Raw genomic sequence first — 21,386 nt, 5'->3', positions numbered from 1 at the left:
CTTCTAGCATCAGACCCTCATGTAACCTGGCACAGATACTTGAAGCTCACTGCAGTACAAGCACCTAACACTGACTGTGTGCAAGGCTCAGGAAGGCTTGACTTCCTTACAAATTAAGGGGCTCCCCATCAATATGGTTGGGCAATTGAGCAGCTCCCCCAACACCAAAGGCACATCTCCAATGGTGACTTCAAGGGAGTCCATGCAAACAATTAAAAATCTTGCACTTGAATTATTACTGGCTCAGATTTTCCTTGGATTCTAACAGCCAATTCTTGCAAAGTAGAACCAGGAGCCCTTCAATAGCTGCTGCCCCACAATAAAGCCATCTTTGACTTCCATGCCATGCCCAACACATCATGCCTTGAATGCACAAAAATATTAAATGAGCTGACCATACTTTCTTAGATGAGATTAGTTAAAATGTACTGCAGGTGTACACAGTACCTGAGTTGCAGCCTTTTTGACACAGGTGTCCATTGTATCTTTTAAATGCAGCCAGTTCCATATGGCCAGACACCTCTATTAGTTTACAACTATAGTTGGACTAACCTTAGGAAACAATTTTTGATGATTTCACAAGTTAATGGTCCTACCCAATGACCAGAGCAATCGTTCCATGCACAATGGCAAGATTTGTTGAATTGTGAATGTTCTAGAATTTGTCTTTATGTGTATAGAGTTTTCTATTATATGAAGTATGTATTTAGATATAGGTCTATTCACCTTACTATTCTGCACTTTTAACAGTTTAAAGCAACGTGCTTAAAGATGATTTCTACCAGAGGAGCCTCAAGTTAAGGCCAACACAAATCTGATCCACTCATATTCTCTGTTTTGTACATCCTGAATCTTTATAAAAGCAAGTTAGTTTAGTTTATTTTCCAAATTAGGTCTAGGTTTTCTGAGCTTTGAATGTTATTTACCAACATGGCTTTTCCTTTTAATTTTGGATGGAGGAGTTATAATTTTTGCAAACTCAGAAAAAGTTACAGATTTTTTGAAACTCTTGTTTGATTAATTATCACTGCCATTTTGAGATCAGCAGTCAGAATTGTAGTGAAAATAGTGGAACTAAAAAGTGTGTAAAATATTATTAATCTGTAGAAAGCCGTGTTTCATTTATCCAGAAAGCTTTTGGCTCTTAGAGTAGTTAAATTCATAATTTTCTTTAATTGCCGCGGAGCTAATCATTGGAGATGACATTTTCAGACCACTTAATAGCTTAAAGAATTTTGGATCAAAACCTTAGGCTATATAAATAACATTTTTCTTCTGACAAAACAAATGTTCAGTGTTAATTCTCCTGGATAATTGCCAGAAAACACTGGGAGTGATTGTCGCATTAACACTTTAGTGTTCTACAGGCAGAAACATTGCTGCTCTGTACACTTTTATTAGTGTATTTTTACACACTGCACTGAGCACCAAGAGTTATACAAGAGAAACTTGCATTTATATAGTGTCTTTGACATAATAAAACACCACAGGAAGCTTTCAGATGCATAATCGGACCAAATGTGACACCAGTCAAAGGAGGGGGCATTAGGACAGGTGACCAAAAGCTTGGTTGAAGAGGAGGGTTTTTATGAGGCTTTTTATTAAAGGAGGAGAGAGAGGTAGATAGACAGAGAGACAGTTTAGGGAAAGTCTGGTAGTGAGTTTTTCCCGTCACTGTTCCACACATCTCTCATCTTCCTTCATTCACTTCAGTCTGCTCCAAAGCACCAGGCGTAGCTTGATGTCATGGACTGACAGCAATATATCTGCAGTAGAAAAGTTGGAGTTGCTAATTCACACAGTATCCACCATGTTAAGATGAAATAATATAAAGTTTGAAGTATCTGTTACAGAGTTCACCATATTTTTGAAAAAAGTTTTCATTGACAAAAGCCTATTCAATACATTTAAATCTCTTTAATAATTAATCCCTTATGAAAAAACACATTTATATCCATATCAAAGACTGCTAATCACTTTATAACCACTTGGACCTGTCAATCAAACAGTGAGCATACAAGCCCCCACTGTGATAAAGATAGGTTGTGGAAGCAGTCAAGCAATTCTAATACAATAATGATAATCCTTGGGCTATGTCAACAAACATCTATTGAAGTTTTAAAAATTTTTCACTGAGACACACAGCAAGCTATTTTTTCCCCCAAATTTAAAGAACAGGGGATTTAAATGACTCACAGTTCTACAGGCCTTAACAATCTTGAAGCACACTCCTGTCTCTTAACCATCCCAAAAAGGGTACCTGCACTATCCAAAAGGTTACCTTGTCCTCTCCAAATGGATATCTGAGCTCTCCAAAGAACTCCAGTAGGTTTAGACATTTTCCTCAAATTTGTGTTTATAAACCTGGGTGACAAAAGTTGCTTCTGAGTGAAGGCAATTGCACTTTTAAATGTGCTGCTGCCTCCATGAATCACAGATGCGTGAAATACATCCCACTTCCATTCCTCCCCAGTGAAAATGGTGGGTGCCAGATACGGGGTGGTATTTGGGGCCAGGTCCAGGGCTTCCATGCCATTTTGGTTAAGGCTCAGAACCCTTCCCTCTCCATGAAAATTCAGGCCAAGCTGCAAAACATAAACAACCCTTCTTAGCTCTGTAAATTACCATAGATCAAGAATCAAAAATTATAGCAGAAGGTTGTAGTGAGGAAATAAGCTAACTTTGACACCAGTTAATATTTTTTAAAGTCCATCATTTAATCTGATTGCTTTTTGATGCATTTGAATTTATTTCAAATTATTAATTTCTTTTTTTCACTATAGGATGTTTTTCCATATGGCGGTGGCTCATCGAAACAAACTAATACATCACAAGGTCATGGCTTGAATCCTTCGGCTAACTGGCACTATTCGGTAAGAACAGACCACTGTATATTCTAATGTATATGGCTTTTATAGAGACACATTAATATACTACACAAAGCCTAGAGATTGCAAAGGATGGGACTTTTATTCTTTGCCTTTCTGCATGTACTTAACATTTGTTTGAACCTGTTCCCACTAGTTGTACGCTTAAACAAAACATAAATTGTCTCTTTGACAACTGTACAGGATGTAAATAGCCCAGAAATACTACTAGTATGCTAAATATTATGGTTCTGAAAATGTACATCAAGCATACCTTGGGTGCTTGCCTACAAGAGACAGGAAGATAGATTTGAAGAGTGCCTGGTTTGGAGGATAGAGGCTGGGTGTCCACTGGAAAGAATTGTTCTTTATTCCCTTGGCCCTATTTGTGTTCTTTATCTTTGGGGGCCAGGTCACAATCTTCAACTGGATCCATAGGTAATCCCCACAACTGTTAGTTGTCAGAGAGGTACACCTGTTCTGCTGAATCCTGTCAAAGGCTTAGGCTACCAGAACTCCTAATGCAAAGAAACCCCATTCCTCCCTGTGCCAATGACAGAGGCCATTATTCCAAAAAGGTCCACTTGGAAAATCCAATTCTATGGCCGGAATGTTCTGGCCCTGTTGGCATCAGGTGTCATGGTGGTTGTCGGGGTGGGGGACAGAATATGGCAAGAAGGCCAAAAAATCAGTTTTACGCCATCATGAAACTAGTCTGCGATCTTCTGCTCCACCAATCAATGGCGGGCCACGTTTTCTGCCGCTGTAGGTCAGAAACCTAATTTCAATACTTTAGCATCTCATTATAAGCCCTGCTCGCCGAAATCATCTCCCTGACATTGGATCATCCAGGCACACACCGACATGTTTCACAACTATACATAAGCAATGCGCACCTGCCGAGCTGCACTTCACTCGCAACTTCAAGGTTTGTTTGCCTACCTTGCTTCGGGTAGCACTCATGGTCATCAGGCTTCGCAGGCAGCACCGCATCACTTTTAGGGGGGCTCACGGGCAGGTCTCTACCTACCAGCCCTAAGGTGGAGTGGCTTTTCAATGGCTGCAGGGCTCAAACTTGCTTGGAGAAGGGGGAAAAATGGCCTCATGCAAGGGAAGAGGCTGTAGGGCGAGGGCTGTACTGGTGAAGGGGGGTATCCCAGGCTGTGTGTGGAGGTACATGTTGTTTTATCCAAGTGGCCTCAAGATGGTGAGGGCTGAGGAGGCAGCCTCCAGAGGAGATGAGGCCAGATGGAGATGTGAGGGTGTGTATGAGAGAGTGAGTAGTGATGACCCTTGAGCTGGCAGTGGAGTGAGATGCCAGTGAATGTGTGATGGCCTTGTGAATGTGAGAGTTTAGAGTGATGAGATGGTTGCCTTACCGTGGTGGCACGGGTGAGAAGTAAGAAAGGTTGGTCCAAATAAAAGTTAAAAGAATATACAATTAAGTTCTTTGCTTGTCCTTGAGGTATAGAACAATAGAAAAGTTATGACACAGAAATAGGCCATTCAGCTCACTACGTCGGAACTTGCCTGAAAAGAAAAAATAAAAAAACAGCAGCCCATTCTAATCCCGCCTTCCAGCACCTGGCCCGTAGCCTTGAAGGCTGCAACACTTTAGATGCCATTTTAATGAGTTGAGGGTTTCTGCCTCCACCACCAAACGAGACAGCAAATTCCAAACACCCACCACCCTCTGCGGGAAGAAGTTTTTCCTCAAGTCCCCTCTAATCCTTCTACTAATGACCTTAAATCTGTGCCCTCAGTAATTGACCTCTCCGCTAAGGGAAACAGTGCATCCCTGTCTACTCTATCTAGGCCCCTCATAATCTTGTACACCTCAATCAGGTCACCCCTGAGCCTCCTCGGTTCCAAGGAAAACAACCCCCAGCCTATCCAATCTTTCCTCATAGCTGCAATTTTCAAGCCCTGGAAACATTCTTGTAAATCTCCTCTGTACTGTCTCCAGATCAATTATGCCCTTCCTGTAATGTGGCAACCAGAATTGCACACAAAATTCCAGCTGAGGTCTAACCAGTATTTTATACAATTCCATCATTTCATCCCTGCTTTTGCATTCTTTACCTCATCCAATAAACAAAGGCATTCCAGATGCTTTCTTTACCAACTTATCCACCTGTCCTGCCATCCACAGGGACCTGTAGACATGCACACTGTGCTCTCTCAGTTCCTCTATCCCTCCCAATATCCTCTCATTTGTAATGTATTTCCTAGCTTTGCTTGCAGTCCCCAAATGTATTATCTCACATTTCTCTGGATTGAATTCTATCTGCCACTTTTCTACCCATTTAACAAATCCATTAATATATTTCTGGAGACAACAGCTATCCTTTTTACTATCAACTACATGTCCAATTTTTGGGTCATCTGCAAATTTCCCAATCATACCACCCACATTTAATTCCAAATCATTAATATATACAATGAACAGCAAGGGACCCAATACTGAGCCCTGTGGAACACCACTGGAAACCACTTTCCATTCACAAAAACATCCATCAATCATTACCCTTTATTTCCTGTTGCTGAGCCAGTTTTGGATCCAACTCGCTACAATGCCCTGTATCTCATGGGCTTTTACTTTTCTGATCAGTCTGCCATGTGCGACCTTGTCAAATGCCTTACTAAAATCCATGTAGACAACATCCACTGCACTACCCTCATCAATCCTCCTCATTACTTCCTTAAAAGATTTGATTAAATTAGTAAGGCCTGATCTTCCCCCAACAAAACCAACTGAATACCCCTGATGAATCCGTTCCTTTCTAAGTGACAGTCTATCCTGTCTTTCAGAATTGATTTTAATAATTTTCCCACCACCGAAATCAGACTGACCTGCTATAATTTTCTGGCCTATCCCTTGCACATTATTTTTAAATAATGGTTTAACGTCCGCCGACCTCCAATCCTCTGGGAGCTCGCCTGTATCTAGTGAGGATTGGAAAGTGATCCTCAGAGCATCCACTATTTCCTCCCTGGCTTCCCTTAACAGCCTCTGATATGATCCATCTGGCCCTGGTGATTTGTCCACCTTCAAGGATGTCAGTCCCTCCAGTTCATCCTCTCTCTCTATGCTTATTGCATCTAATATTTCACACTGCTCCTTTTTAACCAGAATATCTACATCATCCCTCTCCTTCATGAAGACAGAGACAAAGTACTCATTGGGAACCCTGCCCACATCTTCAGCACCAACGCACAAGTTACCATATACACCTCTGATAGGCCCTACCCTTTCCTTAGTCCTTCTCTTGCTCTTAATTTACTGGTAAAACATCTTTGGGTTTTCTTTGATTTTACCTGCCAATATATTTTCATATCCTCTCTTTGCTTTCTTAATTACCTTTTTCACTTCACTCTTGTACTTTCTATACTCGTCTAGGCTTTCCACCGTATTAAATCTTTTGTGACTGTTGTAAACTTTCGTTTTCTGCTTTAAATACCTTGCATGCTTCCAGATAACTATGGGGCTCTAGATTTGGCATACCGCCCTTTTTCTTTGTGGGGACATGTCTACACTGTGCCTGTAGAATCTCGCTTTTGAATGCCTCCCACTGGTCAGTCACTGATTTCCCTTCAAGGAGCTGCGACCAGTCCACTTTTGCTAGATCACCTCTTTCCCCAATTTAGAACTTTCACTCCTGTTCTACCTTTATCCTTTTTCATAATTATGCTAAATCTAGCTGTATTATGGTCACTATCTTCAAAATGGTCACCCACTGCTACTTCATCTATTTGCTTAGCTTCATTTCCTAAGACTAAATCTAGAATTGCACACTCTCTCATTGGGCTTGTTACATGCTGGCTTAAAAAAAGTTATTTTCAATGCAGTTCAAGAATTTTGTGCCCTCTGTGCCTATTAGATTGTTTGTATCCCAGTTGATATTAATGTAGTTGATGTTCCCAATTATTATTGCCCTATTGTTTTTGCACTCAGGAATTTGTCTACATATTTGCTCTTCTATCTGGCTCTCACTATTTGGGGGCCTATAGTACACTCCCAGTGTGGCTGCCTTTTTATTTCTGAGCTCAACCCATGTGGCCTCATTTGATGCTGCATTTAGTATGTCATCCCTCCTCACAGCTGTAATTGATTCTTTAACAAATAATGCTACACCCCCACCTTTTTTAGCCCCTTCTCTATCCTGCCTGAAAACTTCCTATATATAGGGATGCTGAGCTGCCTTTTTGCTCCTCTTTAAGCCAAGTTTCCGTTTTAGCAATGATATCATGCTGCCATTTTTCTATCTGTGCCCTCAGCTTATCAGCTTTGTTTTGCTATTCTCATTGCATTTAAATAAATAGCTTTTTAACATAGCCAAATTCCTGTGCTGTAAACCTTTCCACCTTTGCTTCTTTCGTCTTTGAGTCACTCAATAATTTTCTGTCTCCCGCTCCTGGTCTGAACTTGTCCTATCTGAATCTGCCCTCAGGTTCCCATCCCCCTGCCAATCTAATTTAAACCCTCCCCAACAACAATAGCAAATCTCCCTGCAAGGACATTCATCCAGGTTCTAGTCAGGTGTAGACCGTCCAGTTTGTATAGATCCCACCTTCCCCAGAACCAGGCCCAATGTCGCACAAAATCTGAAGTCCTTCCTCTGCACCATATGTCCAGCCATGCATTCATCTGGTGTATTCTCCTACTCCCATACTCACTAGCACCTGGCCTTGGAAATAATCTGGAGATTACTGCCTTTGAGGTCCCTCTTTCCTGACTCCAAGACTCAGTCTGTAGGACCTCATCCCTTTTTCTCCTTATATAGCTGGTACCAATTTGAACCATAATCTCTGGCTGTGCACCCTCATCCTCCAGAATGCTCTGAAGCCGCTCGACGATACCCATGACCATTGTACCAGGGAGGAAACATACCAGCCTGGAATCGTGTCTATGATCACAAAAGCACCTGTCTGTTCCCCTAACTATAGAAACCCCTACCACTATTGATCTCCTGCCTTTTCTCCTCCCTCCCTGCACAGCTAAGCCACCCATGGTGTTCTGGTCATGACTCTCGATGCTTTCTCTAGAGGAACGCTTTCCCCTATCTCAGTACCTGTTAGAAAATGGGATGTCCTCAGGGGTCTGGTGCAATACCTGCTTTGTCTTTCTTGTCTGCCTGATGGCCACCTAGTCCTTCTCTGCCTGCAGGATGACTACTTTCTGAAATGTGCTATCCATGTAGTTCTCATCCTTGCAGATGCTCCTCAGTGACACCAGCTGCTCCTCGAGTTCCAAGATATGGCACTCGAGGTTTTTCATTTGGTGGTACTTTCTGCACCTGTAGTTTTCCAGGGCATGGGTAGCATCCTGGAGTCCCCACAAGGTACAGGATGTGCACTCAACAAGTATGAGCAGCCCTGTCATGCCTCAAATTATTTATTCATTGCATCGAGATTGGAATTTAAGTAAACACAATAAAATGTTAATTAACTCTCATTCTATCCTCACACCAGTTATTTTTTAAACCCCCGACTCTTGCTGGAACTCTCACTCTGTCCTCGATGCTTTCTTTTCACAGCCTGATTCTCACTGGAACTCTTGCTCTATCCTCACGCCAGTTTTGTTTTTAAAATCCCCAACTCTCGCTGCAACACTCACTTTTTTTCAAATCCCCAACAGCAAATTCTAATTTGCTGTCCATGGCCATTTTTTCCTTCTTGTATTTACCACTTTAAATAGATTACCAGTAGATTGTTGAACATTGTAACCATTTAAAGTTAGCTGATTTCCTTTAAAATCCTGGAGTTGAATTGAAGTTCAGATAACATGCACTTTGCTGGAGACAACCTTAGCTTCAGAGGGAGAGAAAGAGAGAGAGAGAGAGATTCCTTACTACTTCCTTCAGCAGTTTTTTCAGATAACTTTGATGACTTCTCTCTGTTTTTGGCTTAGCAAAACCAGTTCTTAAACCTCCGATCTGTATATTCCAAGAGAGGAATTTGATTAACATGTAGTCATTGTTGTTGAAGAAGTAATCGCATTTTAGATCTTTCACCTAAGAAACTTTAGACATGTTTCAAGATAGTAGAAGCCAATAGGAGATGGAGCTATTTTGTCCTCCACAGGGGGTTTTGTGTCTGTTGGTTGTATCTGGCTGGTTAACAGTTATCATTGTCTTGATAGAATTACAGTTGATTAAAGGCTATCACTTTGCATTTTTAATGCCTTCCTTTCAAGACCCTCTTTTTGAAGTGGACATTGATACCCCCAGGTGTGAAATTCCATGCAACATGTCAGGGCAAGTCTGCAGTGCAATCTATATAGGAACTTTCCAGAAAAGTGGTCAATTTAAAATACCAGACATCAGGTGACTGGTGATAGCCATCTTTGGTCAGTATCTTTTCTTGTATTTTTTAAAAGAACAGGCCCTCTTTAAATAGTTCAAGGTGCTTTTTGGTTAGCTGGTGAAGTTATAGGTAGATCTCACTCAGTCACAATTTTCCATTGCCGTAACATTAGTCAGAGAAGTTTGAGTGAGGGGCAAAATCCTGCAAGTCAAGATTCAATCAAAGGCAGGTCAGTGTAATCATCCACAAGATGGGTATGGATATCGAGGGCCTTGTTCACAAGGCAACAGACATACTGAAGGTAATGAGAAGGAGGGGGATAATTGCAGAGAGAGCTAGCAAATCAAAAAAATAGAAATTCGTAGTGAAGAACTAAACTACACGTTCACAGAGCAAATATGTTATTACGCTTTAGAAAAAAGCATGAGTTTGTTTAGCCTGAATACTTTTAATTTTTGGGACAATTAAATTAACTAAGATTTCATGATCTATTTTCATTATAGGAGACTTCATCACATGTAGGTGGCCCATCCAGATATCCTTCACATAGTTACGATTCAAAAGCTTGGGACTCCAGGAGGCATTCGGTAAGAACAAAACTCTGTATGTCACTAACCAAGGCATTCTTCTCACTCAGAATCCCTAATGTAGGAAAGAAAACTCCTAAGATATGAAAAAATAACCTACAAAATGTGGAACATTACTTTTTTGGTATGCTTGGCATTTTATAGCTCTTTTTTTCAGATTCTGGTGAACTGTTCATTAAGTTTATCATGCATTACGTTCCTTAGAATTGAATATTGAATAAAAGGGAATAACTTCATTAAATTTTAACAATATTATAGTTCAAACACTGATAGCAAACTCTATCTTAATTGCTCTGGCAGTGTCAGTCTGTCTCAAACTGATGGGGGAGAATTTTCCCCCCTTTGTGGGGGTTGTGCGGGGACATGCGTGAACCCGATTGGCACCCCCGATTGGGTCCGCACCGCCATTTTACATCGACAGGCCAGTTAAGGCTCGCCCAGTGTGACGCGTGCCTGGAAGCGCTGAGTGTTTCCTGTGCGGGCAGGGGGGATTCCCTGAGTCGGGGCTTGTGCTCTTTCGCGCATGCTCGCGAAAGAGCGTAGAAATTTCCATGAGGGGAGATTAGTTTAAGTTTTAAAAAGCTAAATATAGAAAATAAAAATTTGAAGACATGTCCCCTCATGTGACAGTGTCACATGAGCTGGGACATATCAATGAATTTTTATTCAATTTATAAACACTTCATGAAACCTCATCCTGCCCGTGAATGAGATTCCATGAAAAATGCAAAGGCCGCCTGGGCTCTTTGCCTGCCCGCCAACCTTAAGGTTGGATGGGCAGCTCAGTTTATTGCTTTAATTAGTTTTTTAATGCCTTAATAAGCCTTTGACAGTTCGGCGGGCGCACAGCCGACTCAGCTGCGCGCCTGCCTAATTGAAAATCTAAATGACACGTGGTGACATCGAGATTCATGCCTGACGTCATCCTGCGTCATTTTACGTCTCGGCGAGCGGGAGGCTTGCTGAGCCGAAAATTCTGGCCATGGTTACTAATGGAATAGTAAATAATAACAATATTGGTTGTTAAGGGATTGGGTGCAATTTTCAGTTTGCATATAAGTTAGGAGAGTGGTGGGCAGAGTCCGCCCAAATGAATCAGCATGGCACACAATTGATTTTTGTCTGTGGCCTTCCTGATGTGATTGGCCAGTTGCCAGCAGGAATTGTACTACATCTGGTAGTTCACCAATCTCGAAGCATGAGATCTATTGGTGTAGTAACTTATGAAAGGCTTACATTAGCTCATTAGATGGGAGGTGTATTTAGTATCAGGAATACAGTGAAACACAACTAGTGGAGCAGGCTACCTGTGTGCAGAACCTACAACATCAACTACATTGTTTTGGAAAGCCTACCAGCATCTTCAAAAGCTTCATTTTGCTTTTCCTGACAGGAGCTGAGGATCCCTTTGATCATCATTGGAAATGGGCACTTCCTGAATTCTACTATTTGGTTGGGCAAGAGCACAAAGAGATAGTTTGTGCTCCTGCTCAGAGACAAAAATGGCATCATATATTAACTGCGTAACTTGACCCTTATTTACATATATTTAGGAGGACCCCGTTTCCAACAAGAGCTCCAAAAAAAGGAACAGACACAATGCAGCAGTCAATATTTATCTACACCTGCTGTTTGATCCTGGCCCAGTTACTACCCTATTTTAAGCATAAATGGGCCACATGTATTGATATTACAACAGCAACTACACTTAGAAGTATGTACTTAATTGGCTGTGAAGCACAAAAGGACATCCTGAGGTCATTAAGAGCATTAATAAGTGCAAGATTTACCTTCTTTCTCTCTCTTCTTAACTTTGCCAATTGAAACAGTTATAATCACATCAAAAAGGAAGAAGTTAAATGTGCATTTATATAGTGCCTTTCATGAGTACAAAATGCCAATGAAGTACTTTTGAAGGGTAGTCACTATTATTATGTAGGAATCAGGAAACAAAGATATTAGCAGAAAATTGTACTGAGGGAATAAACTGCCCTTAAGGGTATATCATTATTTGTAAATTCTCCAGAAATAGTCCTTGGCTTAATTTGATTGCTTTCAGTTTTTTGTGCAATCAAATTCATTTAGGGTTATTCATTTCTCTTTTCACTACAGGAAAGTTTGCAATATGGAGGTAGCATATTGAGAACAATCAACAAATTACAAGAACATGGCACAAAAACTTGGGCTCACAGGCACTATTTGGTAAGAATAAACTGAAATGAAACATATTAAAATTAAATGTCAATTACCAGAGTGATATTTTCCAAATAATAAGTGGGTAGAAGTTCTGACTGTATACATCCTCCCAGTATAAGAGCTACAACAGGTATCAGGCTCTTCAGCTGTTCGAACTAGCACAAACATTATCATGCTTAAAAGGACATAGAGTGTACAGCTGAATTTGCCAGTGACAGCGTAAGTAGATAACTACATTTAGAAATGCTGTCTGATTCACTTTAAGCTGGGAGATTCCTCAGAACTGCTCCCACTCTACTGTTGCAACTTTTGTCAGAGTTTGAATGGAAACCCTGCCTAAATGTGCGAGCAGTGTATATGTCACACTTTCGATGATGTTATGGCAGCAGAGCTCTGAGGAAGTTCTTTGTCTAAGTTAGTATATATTAGTCCCAAAATGGCAAATCAAATTACAAAGTGAAGGGTATATTATCAAATAAGACAAATCAAGAAAAGATCTTTGTGCCATCACTAAAAGTGTCTTCAAAGCTCATGTTACAGCTGTGAAAATAGTTTGTAAGCATATTTCATAAAATAAATCTATGGATATATGACAAATACTTTATAAAGCATTATTGAGATAACAAAGGAATTACTTTTTCTGAGCTCACCATATGGTAAAAAGGGTAGAAAAGATTCAAAAGGATACCAGTAATACTTATAGATTATTGTATGATGAACAGAAACTAAGGGAATTAAGTTTATGGGGTTGTTTTGTTTAGGAGATTAGAAATTTTGTGGAAATTTTATCTAGAAATCTTTTACATTTGTACAGATATGATTTAAATCTTTGGTGGAATATCCACTAACAGGAAAAAACTTCATCTTCCTCTGATGAGTTTTTAATGTGCCTGCTTCATCTTCAGGCACATTACAATACTATTCAGCTCATTGGAAAACCGATTTTCATTATATCTGACAGGCACTTTACTTATCTTAATCTGTTATATACATTAGTCTGCATCATACTTAGACTCTGGCAAAAATTAGGAGTTGGGGACCAATTTCTGGGTGCAACCTGTTGCACACAATCCACTCCGGAAGTGCCAAAACAGCATTTAAATGGTCACTTGTGAGTACAGAATTTGAGCTTTGTTGTATAAAGAGACATGCTGTCAAAGCTTTTCACCTTGAGTGCAAGACGAAAAGCTTTGATAGTATGTCATTTTCTTCAGCAATCAGCATTCAATTACTTCCCAAGCTCTCAGGACCCCACACCTAAAACAAGCCGAGGGCCCCTTGAATATGCTAACCAGAGACCTGTTTTAGAACTCTAAGAGTAAATTCAGAAAAAGCTGGCTGGAGCATGCACTGTGGATGCTTCACTCAGGTTTTCCAGGGGCAGAATTTTCCCTTTGTCGTGCGGGGGCGGGCCTCGCACATCTGCATGTAAAATGGCACGTGGTGACATCGGGTGAGCCTCCCATTGTCACCACGCACCATTGCGATATTTTCCTTAGCCTGGGAATGGGAGCTGAACTGTCCACTGGAGGCAGCTCGACTGAGGAGGAAGGGGGGACTAAAAGTAGGAGGAGGCCAGGAGTGCACATTCAGCCTCCAGGGGTGCCACCTTTGGGAGGACAGGCGCAGGCACAAGGGGCGCATGGCCAACAAGAAGTCCAAGGTGGAAGGGGCCGCAGAAGACGCCAATATCCCACTGCCAGGGTTTACAGGCGGCGAAGCAGCTACCTCAATATGTCTGAGGTGCAGTGCCGAAGGAGGCTCTGTCTCTCAAGGGAGAGGGTCAACTATACCTGTCAGATGATTGGCCCTGAGATCTCCGCTAACTGTGTGGGCGGACACCCCGTGCCAGTGGCTCTGAAGGTCACACCTGCCCTCAACTTCTATGCCTCTGGCTCCTTCCAGGGCTCGGTGGGTGATCTTTGCAGTTTCTCCCAATCAGCTGTGCACACTTGTGTCAAGCTGGTTACAAACGCTCTTTCAGGCGCACATTGACCTTCATCCACTTCTGTTGGGACCAGGCAAGCCAGACAGACTGAGCCAGAGGCTTTGCGGCCATTGCTGGCTTCCATCACATCCAGGGTGCAATAGACTGTACACATGTGGCCATCAAGGCGCCAGCAGGTGAGCCCGGTGCCTTTGTCAACAGGAAGGGATTCCACTCTATGAACGTGCAGATAGTGTGTGATCACAGGATGCAGATTCTGCAAGTCTGTGCAAGGTACCCAGGTAGCTCCCATGACGCCTCCATCCTCAGACACTCCCAGGTGCCGAGGCTCTTCAGTGCTCCAGCCCGGCTTGATGGATGGCTGCTGGGTGACAAGGGCTATCCCCTCAGAAGGTGGCTCATGACGCCTCTCCGCCATCCAAGAACAGAAGCTGAGCAGCGCTACAATAGAAGCCACGGATCCACAAGGGCTGTGGTGGAGAGAACCATCGGACTTCTCAAGATGCGCTTCCAATGTCTGGACCGCTCAGGGAGCGCAGTCTAGTACCCCCCAGATCGTGTCTCGGTGATAGTGGTTGCATGCTGATTTCTCCACAATCTTGCGCTGGAAAGGGGGGTTGCAGTGGACAATGAAGACATTGACGCAGTGGCTGTGGCTGCACACGATGAGTCCAGCAGTGAGTTCGAGGGTGAGCACACACACACAGGGAAATGCTGAGGGGGTAGACATTGACCCGGGCACATTCCAGGTAGACAGGGACACCTGGGAGGCTTTAATCCAATGAACCTTCAGCTAGCACATCACAGATGGACCACCAGGACAAGCCTGGGCTGTCGGCTCGATACTTGACACCCAAGTGCAAAATCTGCAAGGTCAGCAACAGCAACTAAGGACCTTGTTAATAAAGCTGAATGTCCAACAAAACACTCATTACAGTTTTGGAAACCATACACATGCAGAACAAAAGAGGCACCCTCAGCCATGGTGACATATCTAAATTTAATGTGTCAAGCAAAGCAACTTATTACAAAAAAAGACAATAGTGTTACAAATCAAATAAAATCATAAGGGGCTTATCTCGGGCCAACACAAAAGCACCAGTGAAAAACCTGTGGTGTGCCTAAGGTGCCTTATGCTTTTGTTTCTGGGTGCTACGTCTTGGTGCTGCCCCATTGCTTGGAGTGGCATCTGAACCAGCGTGCTGACTCTGCTGTCCTGTTGGCCTCGATGACCTTGGCAGTCGTCCTCTGGCCCGTGGAGCCTGTGTTGGCCCCGCCTGGGAGGGAGCTGCCAGTTCCACAGCTGGCATCTCCCCAGTCATCGCAGCCTCATCGGATGAAATGGTCACTGGGAGAGTGGCGGAGGAGCTGCCGCCCTTATCTGGAGCACCCTGAGAGGAGCTCGCAGAGACGACAGGCAGCTGCTGCGCCGACGTGAGGTCGCTTCGGACCTCCCTGCTCACTGTGGATGGATGGGCATCAAGCTGGGAAACTTGATGCCCACACCATCTCCCACACTGACCATCTGAGGTCAATGCCGATGTGAGGGCTTGCTGGTCAGAGCGCATCCCCAGGAAGCCCTGATGCGTCTCCTGGAGTAGGCGCTCTATGAGAGTCGCCACTCTCTCCATGAAGGATGCCTGGCGCTCAGACATGTGGCTCATTGCTTCAGCGAGCCTCCACGTAGACTCCTCCATCACAGATACCAAACCAAGTATAGCCTCATGTATCTCCCCCAGATGTTCCTGCACACCTGGCCGCATTTCCTGCACGTGCTGCATCGCAGACAACTCCAGAGGCACATCATCAGGCATCATCTGAACATGTGCCTGGTCCCCTGCAGTCCTCCGACTGCTGGCGCCATGGGCACTCTCTGTCTCTGCCAGCTCCTCCAGCGACTGTGAAGTGCCCTCACCGCTGTGCCCCAGGATACTAGCTGTTGTTCGAATTCCCACCGAGGTGCTAGTATCTGCGCTGATGCCTGCCTGGCAGAGATGGTGTGATGCTGGTGAGACTTCCGGCCCCTCAGGTGTGAGAGGGGGCCCCTGCTGCTCTTCCTCCCGGTCCTGCTCCAATGATGCTGAAAGGAAGAACAAGGACAGTGGATCAGTTAACTTGGAGACAATGACAAAGTCCATCCTTGTTCCCCGGATCATTATGCGCTCATCCTTCCATAACCAATGGTCAAGCCATGTTGCAAAATTAAATCACTTAACATTCAGCACTGCTATAGCTGTTGGGAGGACAATGCTGACCTCACTGCTGGGCATAAATACCTGGCTGTGGCACCCCAGTCTCACCGACACCAGTGGAGCTTGGCGCATGGCACCTCTCCAGATCCAGGGCCTCCTGCTTGAAACGGCTTAGAATGGTGATCTGCGCCTGGCCGCTGCCAGTCCTCGCACGCTCTGCCGCGTTATGAGCATTCTTCTCCTGAAAGTGAGAGAAGAGCATTGATTAGTGCAAATTGCACAAGGACTCGCTTCGCGCACGGCCCACCCCAACCAGCGTGGGACATATCAGGGCTCCAGAGCCTCTTCACCCCGCTGCTGCCGAACACTCACACAAAAATGCTAGGCCTGTTCCCCACACCCCCACCCCACCCTTGGACACATGCTGCCTACATCACATTAGGCACCACATGGTACCACCTCCACCACCTCCTCCCAGGCACGTTTCGTCATGTGGGGGGCCTCCTCCTCCCATCCTGGGGGACCAGCACCTCCCGATGTGCTGCCACCTCCTTCCATAGCAAGGAGGCGCAAGCAGGTGGAGTGCAGAGCGCAGCAGATGGTTCGTTGCCACCCCACTTGAAGCTCCCCTCCCAGCATGTCGTCACTCTGACTTGGACATGTCCTGCAGTTCAAGCACAGCGCCTAGGTGCAGCTCCTCCAGGTTGTCCCCAAAACAGTCATGTGGGACTCAGTGTAACACATGCTGTGGGGGCAAAACACATCTCTTCACCACCCTCTCAGGCTGACCTCAGCATGGGCAATATCTGCTGGCCCACCCAGTAAAGGACAAATGCCGTCAATGATTCAATGCAACTCGGACTTGGGGCTGGTGGGGGGGGTGGGGGGTGGGGGGGGGGTCGGGGGGTGTGCGGGGGGTGGTGGGCAGCAGAGGGGTAAGCAGACCTGCTAGGTTAAATGCCCAATGCCAACATGGTACTCATGCTGCCAGAGCACAACAAGTCGTTGAAGTGCTTGCGAGACTGGATCGAGGTGCGCCGCACCATGTCGCGGGAGCTAACCACCTCCGCCACCTCCTCCCAGGCACGTTTCATCATGTGGGGGGGCCTCCTCCTCCCATTCTGGTGGACCAACACCTCCAGCCGTGCTGCCACCTCCTCTAGGAGGGCAGCAAGGTGGTAATCGGGAAAACGAGGGGCACACTGGCCCCCCCACCCCGCCCTACCCTCCGGCCAGGCCTGTCCCGCTGGCCTACCCTCCAAATTGGTCTGCTCACCATAAGCCCTCTGCTGTGGCCTTGCACTTGCCATTGCGAGCAGCCTAGAAAAGGCTGCCAGGCCTTCAGTTAAACAGGCTTTTGGAGCGCCATTGGACCGTGCGTGCCCGCTGCCGCCTGCCCACTTCCGCTATCCTTGGGAGTCGAGAAATACATTAGCGGGCCTTAATTGGCCAGCCTGTGTAAAATGGCGGCGCGGACCCGATTGTGGGCGGCGATCGGGTCCACACCCGCCCGCCCGCGCCTGCTTCTGCTCCGCCCCCCGCCAACCAGAAAATTCAGGCCCAGGTCTACAACAGCCTAATCAATGCACCTTAAAGGGACCCCTGAAGGCCACCAGAGAATATATAAGTTTTTGTTTATTTATTTACCTTAATGTAGAACCAAGAGAGCAGCAATTATGAGGATCATTGCTGGCACACTCACCTACTCTGGCACTCACACTCCCTTCCCAGGTTCTCATCTCTGAACCAGCTCAGCAACTGATCTGGCCAATTCTGAGAAGGTCCCAACTGATGGTAAACATCAGAAAGCCCACTTGGAATCTGTGAATCACCTGCATTATATAGATGAGCTGTAAGGCCCAATCTCCGACAAGCTTCAGCCTCCATTTTAAGGCACACCACCTACTTAGTGCCAATTCCCAGAGCAAGACCAATTCCATAAGCCTCTGAGTCTTATATCCTTTTACATTTGCATTACTGACCTCCTCCCTAAAACAATTGATTATTTTTTACCAAAATTAATTGTTTTGATTTACCTCAGCCTGTGCCTTTCAGAAAACCTCTGCTTATGCCTGAGATAACTTCAAACTGCATCCCTGATCTCTCTCTGTCTTGTCCAGAAGATCCGAGAAACTTGATCGGACAAGGTATAAGAGACCACTCACTTAAATACCCCCAAAACAGAAGATTTGTCTGTCATTGCTCAAGACTTGCATAAACAACTCAGTAAATTTAGCTCCCAAGACCTATTGTAAGGTGTTAATATACTTGCATTAATGTAGATAAGATTGCTTCTTGCACATACTGGGGAGAATTCTCCCCCAGCATCCTGAAAGAAACTGGGTAGGATTGCTGCAGAGAATGAGGGAGGAGTTGAAGAGTGATCGATGCTGCCTTTCACCTCACCAACCAGGATTTCTCTTCCCCACATCTTCCCACCACTGGCTGCACCTTCCCCATCTGCAGTATTCAAATAGCTGTGGGGGTGCAGGGGTCCAGGTTGCTAGTAGATTTCCCTCCCATTACCTCATTCAACAACCTACAAATTCTGATGATAGACCCCAGGAAATAACGGGAAATGCTTGCACAATGGAAGTTGAGGGGAGGGGGGTGGGCTGGTTGGGGCCTCTCTCTAAGGCCAAGCTAAAAGCCTTGAGTGGGAGCCTTGATTCTAAACTTTGTGAAACTTGCCCATTTAAGGTTTCTCACCATCCTATGGCATTTCCATTGCAGTACCACCAGTGTTTACCTTGATTACAAACTGGCCCACAAGAACTCTATTGTAAAGAGGAGAAACCCCTCACTTTTACTTCAGATCATCAGATCAGTGATTACTGTATACTATCTGTGTTAATCAGTATTGATTCAACTTACTTTTTTTAGGAACTGGACATAAATGATCTAGAAGTGAACCATGAGCCACGCGTATATAGCTATGAAGAAGATGAGCTAGGTGAGCCATCTCTTGACGCCATCAGCATAGTTGAAAGTAGCAATGCCTCTGACTACTTGAACAACTTGGGGTCAATGTTTGTAACACTTGCAAGAATCTGTCAGGAGAAGAAACCACTGTAAGCTCAAAGGCAACAGAAAGAAACTAAACACCAATGACAGCCATTAAATTGAAATATTTTATAAAGTGAATACATCTTTTTTTTTGCAAAATTTGTTATTTGGTGTGACTAAATTACAAAATAATTATGTTGTAACCAAATTAATAATTGGGATAAAAAAGCTTTAAATAAAAAAAGGGTCAATGTTGCATGTTAAACTGACAAAAAAACCATCCTAATTTTTATTCCCTTCTGATTTCTAAATAAATAACTTGTGTTACATACTGTACTTAAGTGGAATAGTTAAAAGATGCAGGGGTTGAATACCTGCCAGAGTTTTCTTCATTGTCTAGTGTAATTTTGGTGGAAGATCCAAGAAAACTTTGGAAAAACTGTGCAAATAACCTTTCACTCTAAGGTTTTGTGAATGTCTTATAGCTTCAGTAGAACAATGCCAAGAATCACCATGAAAACTGAACTCCACAATACTCTTTTTAATATATCCAAATGAAGACCCAGTATTGTGCATTTAGTTAAGAATATGCAAATGACAAATGTTTCATTTTTTTTAAAGCCCCCAACTGAGAAGGATGATTGAAGTATTTTATACTATTATTTGGTTCAGGCTGTAATGTCTCTATTCTTATTTTATTTGAATACTATCACCTAACTGGTTATAAATATTTTAATATAACAGGGAAATGTTAGGAAAGATATAAAAAAAATGCAGAGGTTTTGCAATAGAAAGCATCACCTGCAAAATCTTTTTTATATAAAGTTACATTCAATTTCAAAAATTAGTGTTTTTTTGTTCAGGAAATCTCCAGCATTGAAACAGGGCTAGATTTTCCTTTGCCACTCCACCTAAAGCAAATGGGGTGATGGTGGAAAACAGAGTCAAATTGGTAGTTAGACCAACCACTATGTTCCTACCCTGACTGCAATTCCTTACCTCCATACCCTGCTAGGACAATTGCAAGTCACCCCTTTCCTACTCATTGGATATAGTTTACAGCAGGGGAGTTGGGCCTTGTAAGCCACTCCACTTCCCTGCACTTTACCCCTACTATTGCTAACCCTGGGGACTGTGAGGAGAGGGGAGCTTTTACTCCCTGGAGTGGCACAGGGCCTATAACTGCTCTTTTTGAAGGGAAAGGATATACTAATAGGCGCCCATCCTTTCGATTTTGCCTTGGCTTCTTACCTTTCTGGACATCAGTGCAGTTAAAGCCCCTAGGTTTCTAAGTTTCTCCTGGGTCGTCAGGCCTCTATTGCTACTTTTAAATAGTCCAACAAACTCACCACCAGCTTTTTCTTTTTCATTAGCAGTGGGCTCCCCCTTAGTGAGGGAGTTCACACCAGGAGGCAAACCTAGGTGCTTGATGACTTGGAGTTATGAAAATAGATTGGGATCATAGTAGGGTCAAAGCGTTGTGTGGGAGTCCTGCTCCACCAGTACCCCACCAACAAGAAAAAAATCCAGCCCAGAATTGCTTTGATGAGATTGAAGTAAGATATAAAATGGTAGATTCCACTCTTGGAATTTGAAAATTTTCTGCATTAGTTCTTAGTGAAGATTGGGCATTGGATAAGCTGGAATTGATCTATATTCTACTAAAATAGATAGTTAAAAGTAATGTAAAAGATACAATATGTATATTTACCTACTTGAAGAACAATTCTTTTGGAAAATAGTTACATTTTGAAAACTGTTATTTTGGCTTTGGTTTTTAAGTTCCTAACTTTGAACATGTTTCTTGACTTAATACTTGTTTACAAATTATACATTTTATTTACATAAATATGGTGAAATATAAAATGTACTGTATGTTCATTAATGGCCGGATTGCTGCTGGCTAGTTACTAATGGCACAGAGAAACAGTGGTACATCATTTTTTAACTGACTTGGCCTCGTCCTCACCAATTTACCTGTCATAGATGTAACTGTCCATTAGAGTATTGGTAGGATTGATCGCCGCACAGTCCTAATGGGCACAAAGTCCTTTTTTCACACTGAGGACACCCTTCTATTGTGTTGTGTGGCACAGCGACTGTGTGAAATGGGATAGATTCAGAATGGATCTAGCAGCTCAAAACTCTGCATCCATGAGGTGCTGTGGACCATCAGCAGCATCAGAATTGTATTCCACCAAATTCTCCAATTTTATGGGCTAGCATATGCCTCATTCTACCATTACCAGCAAGCCAAACCTGATTCAATAAGGAATGTGGAAGA

General features: G+C 43.7%; 1 protein-coding gene across 1 annotated transcript in view; it reads left to right on the top strand.

The window, feature by feature from the left end:
• Window positions 1-19,209, top strand: part of LOC144688570 (cadherin-like protein 26) — a 106,466-nt gene extending 87,257 nt beyond the window's left edge. Inside the window, exons 14-17 of the mRNA XM_078555305.1 lie at window positions 2,784-2,873; window positions 9,677-9,760; window positions 11,873-11,962; window positions 18,980-19,209. Of these exons, the coding sequence (XP_078411431.1) occupies window positions 2,784-2,873; window positions 9,677-9,760; window positions 11,873-11,962; window positions 18,980-19,171 (456 nt within the window). The 3' untranslated portion in view covers window positions 19,172-19,209. The remainder of the gene's footprint in view (window positions 1-2,783; window positions 2,874-9,676; window positions 9,761-11,872; window positions 11,963-18,979) is intronic.
• The last annotated feature ends 2,177 nt before the right edge of the window (window positions 19,210-21,386 follow it).

The sequence above is a fragment of the Cetorhinus maximus genome, chromosome 13, assembly GCF_964194155.1.
Source record: "Cetorhinus maximus chromosome 13, sCetMax3.hap1.1, whole genome shotgun sequence".
NCBI lineage: Eukaryota > Metazoa > Chordata > Chondrichthyes > Lamniformes > Cetorhinidae > Cetorhinus > Cetorhinus maximus.
Note: the sequence above shows the minus strand (reverse complement) of the source record. Positions and strands in the feature narration are given on the sequence as shown.